Raw genomic sequence first — 17,897 nt, 5'->3', positions numbered from 1 at the left:
GAATATTTAGGAAGATAGAGGAGAGGAAATAGCAGGAAAGGCACAGGAAAATAACAGGTCTGCCTAGTTCAAAGGAAGTGGAATTCATAATTCTAGTAATAAAAAGGAACATTTGTGGGCCTACAGACTAGAGCACAAATGAAGGGTCTTATACCATGTATCTCAATATATGTGACAAATCAAGTATGTATCAAATTTAAATATGTTCTTCCTTTTACCTGGACACATAGTCCTTTATACCAACCTGGAAGTTCTGGTTTGACTCTGGAATCCTGATTTCATAGAGTTGTGTTCTGGAAGGTGATGGCTCAGTCCCACATCTGAAGAGGCCTTCTGCACAAATGTGGGTACCCTAACCCCTAGGAAAGAGCATGCCCAGGCCCTGGTTGCAGGTTTGAGCCCATTTAGGCAAGGGATTCAGGGGTCCCATGTGCCCAGGGCATGGCCCAGAAGGGGAAAGGGCTGTGAGCTCCAGGCTGTCATGTCCTTTTGGTCCTACAGACTCTGCCCCATAGGATGGGGTACACTGGATCTGTAGGTAGTTTAATAATAATAACAAGAGCTAATACCGTGTATGCCTTTTGTAGTTTACAGGGCATTCTGACATCAGAATTTTGAGGTATGCAAAAGTAACATCCCCATTTTACAGGTGGATGGACACCAAGGCTCAGAGAGGTTAGTGATTTGCCCCAAGTCCCCTGATTATAAGCCCTGTACCCTGGCTCTACCATATTTCACAAATTGAGGTGGCTATTCCTTACCCAACAGGGCAGAACCTGAGGGTCTTGAGAAGCAGAAAGTAAGGAAAGGGAAATTTCCTGATATCCTCCCAATAGGCCATGTGCCGGCCATTAAATACCACTTGGTGTGGCACTAACATTTTGGCACGTGACTCCTCCCACAGAGCTTTGTGAGCAGGAGGCAAGCCACAGATAAATAACCCTCTCCTGAAAGACAACTTTGATAATGCAAGGACAGACTTCTGCATTCTTAGATCCCAAAATGTGATTAGAAAATGCAGTCAATTCAGTTTTTGTTTCAAAAACGGTTGCTGTTTGGTAATGGCTCATTTCCCTTTTTGAGTCTCAACAAAGACTCAGCAAAATGAAAAACAGTTACCACCACCTCAGCAACTAATGAGCTCCAGAGAACAGGTAGGAGGTGTGACCCAGACCCTGGGGCTGGCGGGGGTCCTGCACCCCCACCCTGCTGCTCCCAAGTGACAGGAGTGCTGGGAGGAAGTGAGACCACAACTTCCAACTTGTCAACTCCAAGCCCTTTCTCATTCCCTCCTCTCTCCCCCCTCCTGCGTCTCTCCTGAATATTTATGGTGAAAGGAGCTGGTAGGAAAGATGCAATTGAGGAGTAAAAAACTTTGGGGGCTGGTGGAGAAGATGAGCTTGGCACTTAAAATGCAAAAACTCTGCCCCACAATCTGTGAACATTTTTAAGGAACAATAAATGAGTGTCCACAATGCATTAGCTTCTTTAAAGATTCTCTAGTCCTGAGCCCTCAACTGGAACAGAGCAGACAGAGCGAGTTGACTTATGGTTCTCAGGGTTGCCACCTTTTGAGGGCAAGCTCTGTTCTTTCTGCATGACTTGGGAAAGAACTCCTGGTCTGCTCTAGTTCCTTTCTTTCTCTGATTCCCAAGCCAGCCTGCTCCCCCAGGAAACAGGCTTGCAGACGACTTGCGGAACCTGAAGAAATAGAAAGGACTTGCTCATCCAGGCGATTAGGAATGGCGGAAAGGGAGAACGACAGAACCTGAGGGTTACCTTTTGAAACAACAGCTTCAAAATACACAACTACCCAGAACAAACCAGGACAAAGAAACACCGAATTCTGCTGACTAAACCTTCAGAGTTCTACTGGTGTTAGTAACAAATAAACCTCTGAAAGTGGAGGGGCTGGTGTCCCCACTCTGGATGAGGCCCTGGGCAGGACGGGTACTTTCTGCCCCTCCGTCTACTCTCCATCCTCTCCGCCTGCTCCTTGGCTGTGTTCGGGTCACAGGGAGTGGGAGGAGCCGGAAGGGAGAGAGGAGGGAATTTACCTCCCACAGGTCACAGCAGGCAGGCTGGGCCCCAGCCTCTACCCCTTGAGGCCTGGGGTGGAAGGGCCTATTACTACTTCTGGGATGTAATACATAACCCCTGAGGGTTCCTACACGCACTCTTCAAATATCCTCAAGTTACCCATTTTGAGTACGCTCCGTCCTGCCAAGACCCTAATACAGACACTTCATTATATACCCAGGTATTTATTACACCATTGAACCAATGACCACAATGTAAACATCGACGTTACAAGACTCAGCCCTGATATACAGGGAACCTCTCTGGAGGCCGAGTTTAGGGAATAAAGGTTTCCTGGAAGGCTCGTCTTTCTGGGGTTCCCAGTCTGATGGATAGGTGCTCTCTCACCCACAGAATGCAGGGGTCTGCACAGGCTTGGGTCTTGGGCCTGAGGACTGGTCACCCCAGCGGGCCTTCCATTCCAGAGAGACCCCTCTGGTCAGGGAGAGCTGAGCATTCTCACGTCTTGCTGTCAGCTGGAAGGCAAAGGCGTGTTTTGGCACTCACCTCTTAACTGAGTCGAATACTGGCAACAAAGGCCCCAGGGGCTATAAAGGAAGGTGGAATGTAACCATCAGCTAGGAAAGTGATACCCCACTTTGTGACTGTGTAACTGTGTCTTATTCAGATGTTTTTTGGTCTTCACAAGTCTTAGGAGTGTTCTGTTAAAGTATCTGGAATGTCTCTTCCTCGCATGGGGACGGCCCGGGTCACCAGCTCCCTGGGGAGAGATGAGGCCCAGGGTGTGCTCTGCTCTCTGCACCGAGCCCCATGCCAGCCCTCTCGGCACATCCTGCCCATCTCACCACGCTCCCAACCATGGCGCAGCTCTGACACTCTTGCCATCGGCCCTTCTAGATGAGGTGCACGAGCAGGGCTGAGCAGGCGGAGCCCAGTACTAAGCCCAAGCACATGTAAAAGGACATCACCACTCCTGTGGCCTCAGCCAGCTCCCTGGACACAATCTTGGGCCCGTAGATGAGGGCCAGGGTGCTGAGGTAGCCGTTGCTGAGCCCCAGCAGGGAGCTGAACAGCATGGGGTAGACATCGGACAGGAAGACCACCGTCTGCAGGTAGACACGGGGCTGGTAGTTGCAGAACACGAAGAGGGGGACAAAGCCAGTCCGGAGCAGGACCAGCCCGGGGAGCACCTTACTTCTGGGCCCTGGCACCTGGATCCAGGCTGTGATCTGCCGGCCACACAGGTCGGCAAAGTTGAACAGGAGGAAGGCAGTGAGGGGGACAAAAAGCTTGGTGGACCACAGTGAGCCTGAGCCCTTGTCAAGAGACTCGATGTTGGTGGAGATGGCGGGGAAGACTATGCTAGTGATGAAGAAGAGGTAGATGACGCAGAAGCCCAGGCCGGCTGTCTTCTTCAGGATGGGGCGGAGGGGGGGCGGCGTGGAGTCGCTGGACCCAGGGACCACCACAGAAGTCCTGAGAGAGTCCTGGGGCGTCTCCTCTTCACCACAAAACACATGGGCCGACCAAACAGGCGTCATGTAGTACCTGCAGAAGGAGAGGGCTTGTAGTCAGAGGGCCCCAGAAAGAAAAGTTGGGATTTCCAGGGACAAGGGAGAGGACTTTTAGCCCCAGCATGTGAAGCCCATGCCCCTAATGGCCCGCAGCCCCCAGACGCCCTTAGGTGACATGTGCAGCAGGGTGTCAGAGGGAGGACAGCACAGTCCCTGGCCTGCCTGTCCTGGTGCTGCCTAAAAGGCTGGACTCCAACCTGTTGTTCAGTCATGGCGGCCGTGCCCTGAGCAGGGACCGAGAAAACCAGCTCTGACCACTGTATGGCGAGCCTGTGTTCCAGTCTGTGTTTGTTTTGTTTGGGGGAGAGGGGTGGTGGACATAAAACAGCATTTTAAAATACAAATTTTTAAAATTATAGAAGTAACACACGCTTGATGCAATGAATCCAAAGAATACGGAAGAGAAATGATGTAGAACGAGAACTCTCTCCTCTAGTCTCACTCCTTAGATGCGCTGATAGTTAAAAATCTGGTGTATATTGTTCCGTGCACATGCAAACACCCCGCCCCCACCGCTACCCCCAGTTACATTTCTTAAGCAAAAATGGCATCAAACATATATACCATTGGAAAACTTTCTGTAACAGTATAATTTCTAAATTCATAAATTATAAATACATCATATAATCGCCTAAATACATGCATAACTATTATACATAAATGCATACACATAATTGTCTCAAAAGTATCGTGTAGCCATCCTTTCATATAGGATGCAGGGCTCTGTCTCTCTGTTGCACTGCTGCATAGCATTTCACTGTATGGATATACAATTTAACTACTCCCCTACTGACAGACATTTAGGTTAGCTCTGTTTTTCTCTACTACAAATAAAGGTGCAATGAATATCCCTGTACATAAATCCTTGCACACACAGACTAGTATTTCAGTAGGGTAGATTTCTAGGAGAGGAACTGCTGGATCAAAAGATTTGTACCTTTAAAATTTTGATAGATACTAATTAATGAATTGCTCTCCAAACAGAAGGACTAATTTATCTCTAATCTATATGACCCACCCACCATAACTAAAATAACCCGTGCTTTTAATCTCTGTGAGAGCACCTGTTTATTTCTGACCATGGGATTGCAGATTGGTGCAGCCACTATGGAAAACAGTATGGAGGCATTTCAAAAATCTGAAAATGGAACTACCTTATGATCCAGCAATTCTACTCCTAGATATCGATCCGGAGAAATCCAAAACTCTAATTCAAAAAAATTTATGCACCACTATGTTTATTGCAGCACTATACACAATAGCCAAGACATGGAAACAACCGAAATGCCCATCAGTAGATGACTGGATTAAGAAACTTTGGTACATTTATACAATGGAGTATTACACAGCCATAAAAAAAGAAAGAAATCTTATTATTTGCAACAACATGGATGGACCTCGAGAACATTATGCTAAGTGAAATAAGTCAGACAGAGAGACAAGTACCATATGATCTCACTTATATGTGGAATCTGAAGAAAAGAATAAATGAACAAACTAATCACAAACAGCCTCAGAGATATAGAGGAAAAACTGAGAGTTGCTAGATGGGAGGTGGGGTGGGGATCAAGGGGAAGGTGAGGGGATTAGAAAGCACAATGGGTAACCACAAGATTGCCACGGGGTTATGAAAGTCAATTTGGGGAATATAATCAATAACGTTGTAAAGATTTTGTAGGGTATCCGATGGACACTTGTCTTATTAGGGAGACCACCTCAGGGACGATGTAGATGCCTGATCACTGCACTGCACACCTGAAGCTGAAGCTGAACAGTAATGAATGCCAACTATAATTTTATATATATATATATATATATGTGTATATATATAGTTACAAGAAGAGGAGTACAGCATTAGGAATAGAGACAGTGGAAATGTAACGGCTGTGTGCAATGTCAGAGGCGTAGTAGATGGGGGCAGGGGGTTTATCACTTTGTGAGGGATATAAATGATAAATGTCTAACTATTACATTGTTTTGTATACTTGAAACTAATAAAAAAAAGAAAAAAGTACTGACCACAATGTATAATCATGGTGTTAGTTTCCTGGTTGATCATCTGTCTGCTTTAATAGAAGACAGCTCCCTGGGGCAAGAACCATGTTTGGCTGTTTCCAGTTAAATCCCCGGGCATAGAGTAGCCCTTCAAAACATAATTATTGAAAGAACTGATAAGCCTATAAACCTCTTTCCCTCCATATCCTCAATACAGAATATTGTCAATCTTTTCAATTTTTGCTACTCTGACCAAGGTAGAAAAGGCTTGGGTCACTATGCCTTGCTGTGTGACCCTGCCTGAGTCACTCAACCTCTCTGGGCCTTGGGTGTCTGAAAACCAGGAGACATGGGCTAACTGTAGTAAGATACTTCAAATAGAAGGCTTGGTGCGGGCTGAGGGTAAGACAACAGCAGCTTGGTAACAGCTGGGTTCTGGTTTCAGTCCTGCTTCTGCCTCTCCGTGTGACCTTAGGCCAAGTACGCCCTCCTTTTGGCCTCAGTTTCCTCCTCTGCAAAACGGAAGGGTTCTGCAACCATGAGCTTTTGAGATTCCTGCCAGACCTCCCATCCTAAAAGCCTACAGATAACCAGCGGGTTGGTGGGAAGATTCCTCCCCAGAACCACATTTCCATGTGATGCTGAGCAGGGTGCTTCGGCCTTGAACCCCGTCTTGTTTCACAATCGCTATTTAAAGAAAGAAATATTCTTACTTCCCCCTCTACTCAGTGTCGAGTCCGCGCCTTAAGTCTGCTCTCAGGAAGCTCCCCACCAAGTTCCTCTGGCCAAAACTCTTCCTCACAAGTTATTCCAATTCTCACGGTCTCATCTCACCCTACTATGGTTACCAGCTTCCAACACTGCATGAGGCTCAGCGGGGAACAGGGCAGCCCAGCCCAGCCGTCCTGGTGCAGCACCTGTGGGTTCCCCGTTAGGTAAGATTTAGTGAGCGCAGCCCCAAGAGCACAGCTCTCTCTAAAGCTCCATGCTCAGCTGAGTTTCTATAAAGCCAAGTCTTCACCAAAGTATTAACCACAAAGAAACAGAAGCTTCCACAGACGGCACAGCTTTTGGGTGTTCTCTGTCTCATGTCTCAGCTGGGAAGGATTTTGTTTTGTTCAAGTGAGAATCCAGGGGGACCAACTGTGCTGGTGTGCCTGTGACTGCCCTGGTTTTAGCACTGAAAGCCCCTTGTCCTGGGAACGCCTTCAGTCCCAGGCAAACAGAAGGCTGGCCACCCCACTGGAAACAGACCCGTTCAAAGCACTCTGAAACAGGACCCGGAGAGACAGCAGAAGAAGTGGCGGGAACCTCCTGCCTTCTGTTCTTTACGTGACTCAAGAATAACTTAACCAACAGCGACAAGGAGCCAGGCAGCGTATGGGGTGCTGGGGGGACAGTGAGCCAGCCAGACCCCCCCACCCCCTGGGATTCACAGGGATATTGTCATGGGGCACAACTGGGCAATCTCTGATGGTGGCCCTGAAGGGGCAGGGGAGGGGATGGGCAAGCTCAAGGGTCTGTAGCTGCGTGGGACACTGGGGTACACAGTTTCAAGTCACTCAGGCGCCTTTTATCCTCCTGAGGCCACTGAGGCTAGCTGAAGTTGTAACAATCCTCCAACTGGGGAAAGTAACCTGCCCCGGTGGAATTGGGGTTCTGCTGATTAGCAAGGTGACTCTCTCACCGGGACAAGGTGCCAGGGGGAATGACCGATGAGGACAGACCCTCACAGTCACAAGCCAGGGGTGTAACGTGATGTGCTGGAAGGGGTGCAGCTCTGGAGACAGCTCCGGATTCAAATCCCTGCCTGCAACTCACCAGGTGGGCAACCTGAGCATGTCTGTTAGCTCTCCAAAGCCTCAGTTTCCTCATCTGTAAAATGGGAAAATACACTAACAACTGTGCACGGTTGTCATGGATAACAAACAAAAAAACTGTATACGTGAGCGGCTTAGCTCAGTGCCAGCATCCAAAATGGGTTCCTGTGGAGAGGGCCGAGCCAGGACCCGCCCCTCCCCAGCTCTGCTGACCCGCACACTGTGGGACCACAGGCCAATTACCTGGCCTTCTCCGTCTCAGTTTCTTCACCTATAAAATGGAGAAAATAACTCCTGCCTTTCTTACATCCAATAGCATAATGGATATGAAAATGCATTGAGAACAATATGCAAGGAAAAGTCAAGGGTTGTTTTCAAAAGAGTAACAGGAAGCAAGAAAGAAAAAGAAATGAGACAGAGAAAGCAAGAGAGAGACGAAGGCAGGAAAAGAGGTCCCACAGGGTGGGGAGAGGGCCCAAGAGACCTTCGTTGACAAAACAGGTTGGGAGTTGGGTTTGAATCCTGATGCTGCTGCCAGCAGGCTGTAGGACCCAGGCAAGCCACTCAACCTCTCTGTGCCAGGTTTCCTCATATGTGAGTGGTAACAATCATGATGAATCACAGCGCTACAACCTCCGAGGAACAGTCGTGAGCATTAAATGAGCTAAGCATTAAATGAGCTAAGTAAATAAGGAATGGCAGTAAATGGGCAGTAAACAAGGAAACAAACATACCATCTAATAAGGTGACAGAAGAATGCCACTAAAGAATATAAAGAGGTAACCACACATAAAACAAGAATAAACTGAGAGAGCCAGAGGCGGGGCCTCACCTGGCGTACTCCAGCCGGGACAGCAGGAGGTAGAGCCCAACACAGAGTCCGAGGAAGACGTCTGCAGTCAGGAAGAAGGCCAGGGCACTGTCTGTCACGTCACTGGCCAACACCAGGTCCACCAGGGAGGCCACAGCACTGATGGTGCCGCCCATGGCTCCTCCTGCGGAGAAAACAGGACACCACGGCAAAGGTCAGGGGTGGGTCCATCTTCCCTGTGTCTCAGGCCCACCCCCTCTCTGCTCGGGTTTAACAGAACCAAGACAAAAATTTTCCCTGCTGAGAAAAATGCTGCATTTCTCACAGGGTCCTGGAGCCTTGGCAAACATGGAGGGGTTCTGCTGCCATGAGCTCTCTAAGAGGGTATCGGTTTTCATGTCCCTGGCGCAGGTTCTCTCTGACGGGCTTTGAAGAGGCTGCTGTCAGAGGTGGCAAATGGTCTCCAATGTTTTGCCTGATCCCTGGTTTCACCTCCCACCCCTGACCCTCCATCTTTCTTTATTGCCCTTGTGGTGGGGTCAGAAATTTTAGATTCAAGGGGTGGGACATCTCAGCGAGTTCCTCCCATGTCCATGGCTCAAACCCTCCAGCAACCAAACCAGGGAAGAGGCTAAAAGAATGTCCTAGCACAGGCTCTCCTGCTGCCTCTGAACCAGGCTATCGGATCTGAAGAGTCCTTACCAGTGACAAAGTCCCTGTGCCACCCACCCAGGAGCTCACAGCACTTACCTCATGGCAGCCGTGGTAGCACACACGTGAACACACATGTGTACACACATACATGCCCCCCACACACGCTATCACATACACGTTCAATCACATGCACACACACTGTCATACATGTACATTCACACGTCACACACATACACCCACTCACACCCACTCATATATACTGACACGCATGCGCTACCACACACTTACACACATACACACTCACATGCATGTAACTGCCTCACTACATGGAATATTCTCTGTTGACATGTGACCATGTGACACCACACCTTTCACTGCTCCTAACAAAGGAATGTATCCAGGGGTCCAAGAGCCAAACAGATGTATGTCTGACCCCTGACTCTGCCACTTGCTCACTGGGACCTGGGGGCTAATGTGACTTATTGGAGCCATAGTTTGCTCATCTGTAAAATGGGGATGATACTCGGAAAGGGCCCAGCAGTTAGCAAATTTTCAACAAATGTCAGTTCCTTTTTTTGCCACAATCACACAGCTTCTTTTGGGAGAGGAGACGTGTCTTGTTTTTCCATTGAACCCTTCCAACCATGGGTAGCTAACTTGTGTTGGCCCAGAGTCAGCAGTTACATGTGTTGTATGTGTGAGCAGATCATTTACTCCTCTCTGCCTCCATTTATTTGCCTGGAAAATGGGGCCAATACTCGTCCTATCATCGCACGAGACCGTAGTTAGGGAGAAGTGGGGCAATGAGTGGAAAAGGCGCTGAACACACAGACACAACCATTAGTATCAGGATAGTGTCTAGGGACTATGCTGGATTGATTGGATGAATGAATGAATTGCGATTCTCAAGAAAGCAAGAAGTGGCTGACGGCACACAGCAAGTAGCAAACTGTTCCGTGTGGGCATAAAGTGCTTTGTCATTGTTTTGTTAGGTAGCTCTGAGCAGGCACCACTTTTCTGCCCTTTGATGCATGGAGCAAAAGTGGGAGAGGGACGGTTCCAGCCTCCATCCCCCATGATGTCCACCATCACTGCCTCACCCCCACTCTGCCCGAAAGCTCTGTGGCTCTGCAGCAAATGGCCTGTGGCCCTGATGGATGAGCCTTTCTCCCCAGCCTTGTCAATATGAGCTCTATTAGCCAGCGGTTGGAATTTGAGGGGAAGGCAAAGAAATATAAGTTAGCACAGTGATTAAGAACACAGACTCAAGAGCCAGAACATCTGAATCCAATCCTGGCTCTACCACTTCTGGCTGTGTGACCTTCAGCAAGTCACTTAACCTCTCTGTGCCTCCATTTCCTCATCTGTAAAATGGGGACGTTAATAATACCCACCTTTCGGGCTCTTACGAAGATTAAAAGGATTATTATGTGTAAAATGCTCAGAACAGTGCCTGGCACAGAGATGTGCCATATAAATCCTCTCAGATTCCCAATTAGGTCCTTGGCTATTTCTGTCCTTCCTACATCAAAGCAGCAACAACAGGGTAAACCCTGCCAAGAGGCTGCCAACTTCTGAGAAGCTGTAATCCCCACCTGGGCATTTTGTAAGAACTGGGGTTAAACTCAGTAAGACATTCTCCAGCTGCCTCGAGGAAGAGATCTAACATCACCGCCTATTGATTTTCCTCTCTCTTCTCAACTTGTAGAGAATTTACAATATTATCATCAACAACAAACCAGGCCTCCGGGAGCTCATCCTTCATGACTCCCTACTTTTATCTCATCAGTTATGGAAATACATGCAAATGAGGGGTTTAAAAAAACACCAGCACAAAATGAATGAATTGTTCCTCAGATGCCAACACGGGCAGAATTCACAGATGGGCTCCTCTGGACGGAAAACAACGGGGGCTGGGGCGGTGGCACGGGGGCCTCTGGGAGAGTGGGACACCTCGGACTTTCCAGGGTGATGGGTGCCCATGGGGGGGGCCTCACGCAGTGATAACAGTGGCTGAGGGCCGAGGGCAGTTAATACAGACACATGAGTACTGCATTTCAACACTTTTTCAAAAGTTCACGGGAGAGTCCCCTTCCCTAGAAGATTCACAGGTGGCCAGATGAACCTGACCAGCCCTTTGCCAACATAAAAGGCGTATTTGGGCACTGGCCCCTGAAGAGTTAACCAGCAAGGCTGATGTTACATTGAAAAATACAGCCTCTAGCAGGATGGAGGGAGATGAGGGGACAAAAGCTTCTCTCTAAGACCAGGGTGACAGAAGGGATGAGACCCAGCATTTGGTGGCCATTTCCTTCTTGGAGCATTGCTAGGGCATACTGATTGTATACAGGAACCTTAGCAGGGGCTCCATTTCTTTTGATTCCAGGCCCAAGGGTTTCCCAGGATAGAGACAGAAGCCTAATCTTCTATCAAAAATGGCAGACAGAGTAGAGGTCACATCTGACCTCGGATCCACTGATAGTAACTGCTTCTAGAGCTGTGTTGAGAAGGGTTTCGAGGCTCGGGAGGAAAGACATAGCTCTATTAGCAATGTCTGACACTGGGGTGGAGAGGGAATACATACTTGTCGGGGTATTTGCCATCCCTGCCACACACCACCTGGCATTGTGCATGAGTGGGCACACAGCAGATTCATTGTGAAATTCTTCTCAAGGGGCAAATGCTCACAGTGCTCCTATACCGGACAGGGACGTGCGGAGATGCCGAACAGAGCAGCTGAGCCCGGGGTCTTGCTTTAACGGGTGGTGGTCTCCTGGGAAAGCACAGAGTCTTACAGACCCAGCTCCTTTTATCTTGTTGGGACACCGGGGTAAGAACAGAACTGCTAAGGACTACACACAACAGGCTTAGGATCAGCATCAAAATGTCAGCTGAGGGGGCTGGCCCAAGTCACACCTCAGCACGCCCATAAAATGCCAAAGTTCAGCGTAGTGGAGGCGTTTGCTAGGCTGTCAGCTCCTGAGAGGCTGAGTGTTGTTCACGTTTGTATTCCCGGCACATAGCTGGTCTTCTATAAAATTAGAAAGGAAGACAAGACAAAAGGGAAGAAAGAAGGAAATAAGAAGGGGAAAACGGCAAGGGAAAGGAAAAATGAAGAGAAGGGGACAGGAGAAGGGAAAGGGGGAGAAAGAGGGAAGGAGAGAAAAGAGTGTTTCAGGAAAGGCTGTTGGTAGCCAGAATGTTCTCCAAAGTGGCCGTAACTCTGTCCCCCCCTCCCACCTGCTCTTCCTGCAGTAGGATTGTCATACTGTCCCACTGAGACATGCGGGTCTGTGTTTTTTCCTGTTGAACCCAGGTGGGCTTATGGCTATGGTGGAAGGGACCCTAAATGGCTAAGTCTTAAAAGGAAGACTTCTGCCTGAGTCTCTTGGGATCCTTGCTCTTACAACCCAGACACCCTGCCATGGGGAAACCCAAATGGCCATGGTAGGGTCCAGGTGGAGAGGAACCCTGGCTGCATTTCCAGCCAGTGGCCAGCCCAGCCCTGGGTGAACTTCCAGCCAACAGCCAGCACCAACGTGCCGGCCAGGCAAGCACGCCATCTAGAAAGTAGATGCCCTGGTCCCCATTGAGCTACCTCGGTTGACTCTCTGTGGAGCAAAGGAAAGCTGTCTCCAAGAACTCCTGCCCAAATCGCAGATTTGTGAGCAGAAAGAAACAAGTTATTGCTCTAAGTTCTGGGGTGCTTTGTTACACAACGGTAGACAATGGAAACACACGTAACACTTCCTTTCCTGGAAGGGAGGCCACATGCTCGCCTCTGGCTCCTTCTCACGCCCCCAGTGAACGGATCTGGTTGGCTGCCTGGACCCCAGCTCCTACCTGATATCAACGCTTGGGAATTCCTCATAGGGAAGGAGCCGGTCATGCCAAAGACGCTGCTATTGAAGACGATGGAGGTGCCACTGAGGATCGCCATGCAGGTGATAGTGACAGCAAAGAAGCCACGGGTCCAGGACGAGGTGTCCACCTTCACCAGCACGGTCATCACCACGAAGATGGCCAGCATGACAGTCAGCGAGGCCAGCACACGGACATGAACTGGAACTCTAGGGCAAGGATGCCAGAAGTGGTTAGAGACCCCCGGCGGGGGAGGGTGCTGAACGCTCTTAAGGGAAGCGGCAGGTGAGCTCCGTGGGTGGGACTATCCACTCTGCAGTCAAGAGGCCTGGGTCTGCGTCCTACCCTTCCTGGCTCACTGGTTGTGTGGCCTTGGAAGTGACTCAGTCGCTCTGGTTTCAGCTTCTGTGTCTCCACGACCGGGAGAAGACGGGATCTGCCCGAGCAGTGGTTGTGAGGTTCTCCAGAGGGGAGAAGGTGGAGTCCCGGGAGCTGTGTCCGCTCAGAGCAAATGGTCAGCAGACACTGCTTGTCTTTGTCTTGCTGTGAGATTCAAGGACAGAACATGAGGGCTCTTGAGGAGAGCCCCCTCACCCCTCCTCCTGCCACAGGGCTGAGCTCCTGCTGGCTTTGTCCAGTGTTTAAACAGAGCAACCACCACTGGGCTTCCTTCCCCCAGTACTTAGCAGTGGAGGTAGGGGCGGGGCGAGGAAAGAGAACAGAAGAAAGACAGCAGCAGCATAGCAAACACTCAGTACTTAATTTGTGCTAGGTACTCATCTAAGCGTTTCCTATAGGCTAACTTGTTGAATTCACACACCGGCTCTATAGACAGCTATTCTTACCTAGCCCACATGTACAGATAAGGACACCAAGGTTAGAGAGGCTAAACAACTTGCTTAAGGTCGGTCGGCTGTGAACCCGGGAGGTCTGGCTGCAGCCTGTGCTCTCAGAATGACTCTAGTGCCTCCTCTGGAATGAAGGAAATACAGGTGGTCTAGACAAGGGCCAGGGCAGGATTCTGCTGGGACGGTATTGTCTGTCATGCGCAGCAGCCGATGCCAAGCTCGTGTAGCCCAGGGCCAGCTCCACCTCCAACCCCAGCACTAGACTCTATGCCCCTCCCAACCCCCAACCTGCCCAGACATCGCCCTGAAGGGAGAAGCAGGGAAGGCTGGCTCTCTGAGAAACAGTGCATTTTTATTTCAAAGAGAGAGAACATCATCAAAAGACGCTGTTTAAATCATCAGATTAGATTAAGTGTTTAACTGGATTGGACTTGAAGTTAATTTTTTTTGTTAACCAGTAGGTAGGGGCTGGGAGAAAAGCCAGGTTATACACAATTTTGGGGCGGGTATAAGAAAAAGAAAGACTTGAAAAATAGGAAAAATGTATATGTACGTAACTAGGTGTGAAATGATGAGCATAAAAAGCAAGAAAGGATATTTCTCAAAGTGCTTTTGTGGCCCCGGGCTAATCTGAGTTTCCTTCCGATCTGGCTGAAGGAAGCAGGTGCTGCCTCTGCTTTGTAAGAAGGAAGCCCAAGAAAGTGAAGAGATGGTTCAAGGTCATGGTGTGAGTCCGTGGGGAGCGGGGATGAGAACCCAGGCCTGCTGAGCCCCGACCCATGGATGTCTGCTAACATGCTTCCTCTCTGCTGTGTTCATTCCACAAGTGTGTACGCGCCACTACTGTGTGTCAAGCACTTTCTGGATGCCGGGACACAGGATACACATGGGACAGGCATCTTGCTCTAATGTGCAAAGTGCTTCATCAAAAGGGCCACAGCACATCTGGGAACATCCAAGGGGCACAAAACCCACCCTGAGAAGCTGCACAGGCTTTTTCTGGAGGGGATACCTGAGCTGGAGTACAAGGTGTATCTGGTTGTGAGAGAGAGCGTGGCACATCCAGGGAACCCACATGGCCTCTGGCTGCAGGTGAGACTGAGAGCAGAGGAGGCTGGAGAGAATGAAGCCCACCCTGGGGGGCCCTGTCCACCTGGTAAGTGCCAGAACTTGATGCCCAGGGTGGGGCATGGAGTAGTCATGCAGTCTTTGTCTGCCAGCATCCCTCCCCACAAGAACACTCCTTCTTCTACGCCAAGTCGTCCTGGGGAGGTGTCTGGCCAGCCACAAATGAAGGGCAAATGATCAGAGTATCCCAGAGTATGCCACCACTGGATTGTGTCAGGGATTTGTACGTGAGCCAGGCAGGGCCAGTGATCCTTCCTGGGACTGAAAGGCAGACAGAAGATCCCTCTTGGCTGTGTCTGTCGGGGCTGCTGGCTGTCCGGGCTGCGGGTTGCCACCTGGCCAGCTGCATGGGGGAGAGGACACCTTCTGGATGAAGCCCAGCAGACATAGGAAGGGCCAGGGTTGGGCTCAAGAGCTCTCTGGACGTTTGCAATCCCCTCGATTGCAAACAGTGCCTGGAGCAGTGCCTGGAGGCAGACCTTACTTTCACTTTCCAGGTAAAGAATGAGAAAATCCTTTTGGTGTCCCCATCGTTTGTTACTGACAGTGCTACCTATAATGACACAAGAAGGCACGTCAGGGTTTCCAGCTGGGGAGCTACAAGCTGTGGGTGCCCTACCAATGTGCCCTCCCTTTTACTAGGTGTCAGACTACAAGTGACAGGTAATTAACACCTAGGACCAACCTTCCACCGGTGCCTGGGACAGGGTAGATGAATAGCCCAGTTACCTCCCTCTTGGCTGTATGTTCCACAGTGGACCCCAGAGTTCCTCGGGCAGGTCAATGCAGTCACCCTCTGTGGGTACTAGCTGAACAAAGCATTCTTTATTGGCTGCTTTCCTTCCCTGGTCTCCCTTCCTCACTCTTCTTTCACCTCCCAAATAAACACTGGAATCCTTGTTCCTGTGTCTGTTTCTGGGGAACCCCACACTAAGACACACCTTCCCAGGGTCTAAAGGGGTCTAGGCCTGGGAAGAAGCTGGTGGGCTGCCAATGGAGCCCCTGACCCCGGAGGTCCCCAGCTGTCTATGTAAGTGCCCACCAGGTGCCCTGGAGACTGGTGGCCAGACCTCACCTCTGCCCAGGGTTATCTTACACACTCAGCCCTGCCACACTGCGCCCCCACCCTTTTCCAGAAGCTGGCGCTGCCCCACCTGCCCCCAAAATAAGAGCCAGCAGGGTCACAGAGCCTGAGACAGGCCCTGCCTCCTCTGCCGCCAACTCACTGTGTGGCCTCAGGCAAACATTCAGCCTTTCTGGGCCTCAGTTCCTTATCTTGAAAAAGAAGCTAGACAAGATAACATTCAGGTCCCTGCCAACTGATGACTTTAAAAGTGAAGACATTCAAGTGGAGAGCAAGGCTGGGGACAAACGCCCCCAAGTTTTAACAGTTCTTGGGGAAAGAAGGCACAGGACCCACGAGGTATAAGGACAGGGCCTGTCTAGTTTGCGTCCCCAGGGCTGGCACAGGGCCTGCTAGGCACCCGGTAACCATCTGCTGGATGCACTGATTGACAGGCCAGGATCTCAGCAGTGCAGCGGCGGCTTTCGCACTAACCCTCGCAGTCACTCTGCTCCGACCCCCTCAGCACGGCAAGGGTACAGCTGTGAGCATCAGCAGCGCGGCCAGCCAGCCTTGGGAATGGTCTCTGCCTCTACCCACCTCCTCACAGACACTGCCGACAAAGTCCACCCCAGGAATGCTGCTAGCCTCGCAGCAGCTCCCCTGGGCCTGTCACCACAAGGTAATTAGTTGCTTGAACAGGAAGGTTGCTTTGGAAAGAGCTGGGGGGCTTCTTACCCAGCCCCCAGAGGTGGAGACAAGGGAAGAGTGGGGGATGAGAAGGCGAAAGGCACATGCATTACCAAAGCCATGCAGTTCCCAACCTGTCTCTGCTCCCCCATAAGGCCACTCACCTGCGCAGGTCTGCTCCTCACCAGCAAATTGCAGGCTGCATCACCCATTCTCCTCTGAGAGGGTCCTCCACGTCCCCCCACCCCCTCACCATCTCGCCTGGGGCTGTTTTCAATGCTCATAAAGCTTTAGGAAAGGTACTCATGCAAGCCCGCCCCACCGGCACTATTGGGGGCACACTGGCTTTGCTCTGCCTCTCCCACCCCCAGGCAGGGAATGGTGACACTTTGGGGATTTTCGGGAAAGTCTAGACAAGTGTTGCCCTGGTGTCGGTGGTTCTGCTCTGGGACAGGGGAAGGCCAGGGTGACGGCTCCAGCCCCGGGACCCTGGGCAGGTCACACGGATGTGAGATTCTTGGAGAGGGCTGCCAGCTGTGCCCAGGCTGCCAGCTCCCCCCACTCTCCCTGCTTGTGAAGGCTCAGGGCCCCAGGGGACTGATTTCTTCATATGTCTCCCAGATGTAAATCCTCCTCATAAGTATTTATGATGCTACAGATTTAACATAATAAAACACTTGGCGATTATGGATGAGCCAGTCAGAGAAAGCCAGGGTTCTCCAGGAGGCGACAAAAGGAGACATTTCAATTTCGTACATTAAATAAAAAGAGCTTAGCCCCAAACCGTCTTTCCACGGAGGCCTGGGAGCACGTCTTACATTGCCCTCGCTCCTCTCCTGGAGCCAGGAAAGGGCAAGGGCAGGCCTGGGGTGGGCTGGCCCCTTCTGGAGGGTGCCCTGTAATGCTTAGCCCTTAGAGCCAGCTCCCCACCCAACCTGGTAGGGGTGCTGCCTAGGTGGCCCATGGCCCCCACTGTAGACACATCCAGACCTTCCTAACCACCTCCTTCCTGCCAGCAGTGAGAAGCCAGGGTAGAGATGGGCTTAGTGAAGGTCTGCAGTTGGCTCTGGCTGCAGGGAGGGGCCGCAAAGCTGAGGAACGAGGAGGCAGGGGGCCCAAGCACAGATGTGGGGAGAAGGGTCCCATTTCCAATCCTGGCTTCACCCTCTTATGGGCCATGTGGCCTCTGTGAGCCTGTTTTCCCATGTGTAAAACAAAGAAATGTTTCCTGCTCTAGGCTGTTGCAAGGATTAGAGAGAATATCTCTAAAGAATATGGATGCTCATTACTATTCGAGATTATTCTCCCAGGTCCCTGACTGGACCTTCCCTGCCACTGCTGACCCCAGTCCCAGTCTGGCTGCCAGCCTGCTGGACCTCCAACCACAGTGCCAGGAGGCAGTGCCAGGTAAGA

General features: G+C 50.6%; 1 protein-coding gene across 1 annotated transcript in view; it reads right to left on the bottom strand.

The window, feature by feature from the left end:
* Window positions 1–2,250: 2,250 nt before the first annotated feature.
* Window positions 2,251–17,897, bottom strand: part of SLC29A3 (solute carrier family 29 member 3) — a 41,748-nt gene continuing 26,101 nt past the window's right edge. Inside the window, exons 4-6 of the mRNA XM_081074090.1 lie at window positions 12,738–12,964; window positions 8,262–8,424; window positions 2,251–3,588 (exon numbers count right to left, since the gene is read on the bottom strand). Of these exons, the coding sequence (XP_080930216.1) occupies window positions 2,934–3,588; window positions 8,262–8,424; window positions 12,738–12,964 (1,045 nt within the window). The 3' untranslated portion in view covers window positions 2,251–2,933. The remainder of the gene's footprint in view (window positions 3,589–8,261; window positions 8,425–12,737; window positions 12,965–17,897) is intronic.

The sequence above is a fragment of the Rhinolophus hipposideros genome (genome assembly GCF_964194185.1).
Source record: "Rhinolophus hipposideros genome assembly, chromosome: 15".
Taxonomy (NCBI): domain Eukaryota; kingdom Metazoa; phylum Chordata; class Mammalia; order Chiroptera; family Rhinolophidae; genus Rhinolophus; species Rhinolophus hipposideros.
The sequence above is the reverse complement of the archived record's forward strand: the minus strand, read 5'-3'. Positions and strand labels throughout refer to the sequence as shown.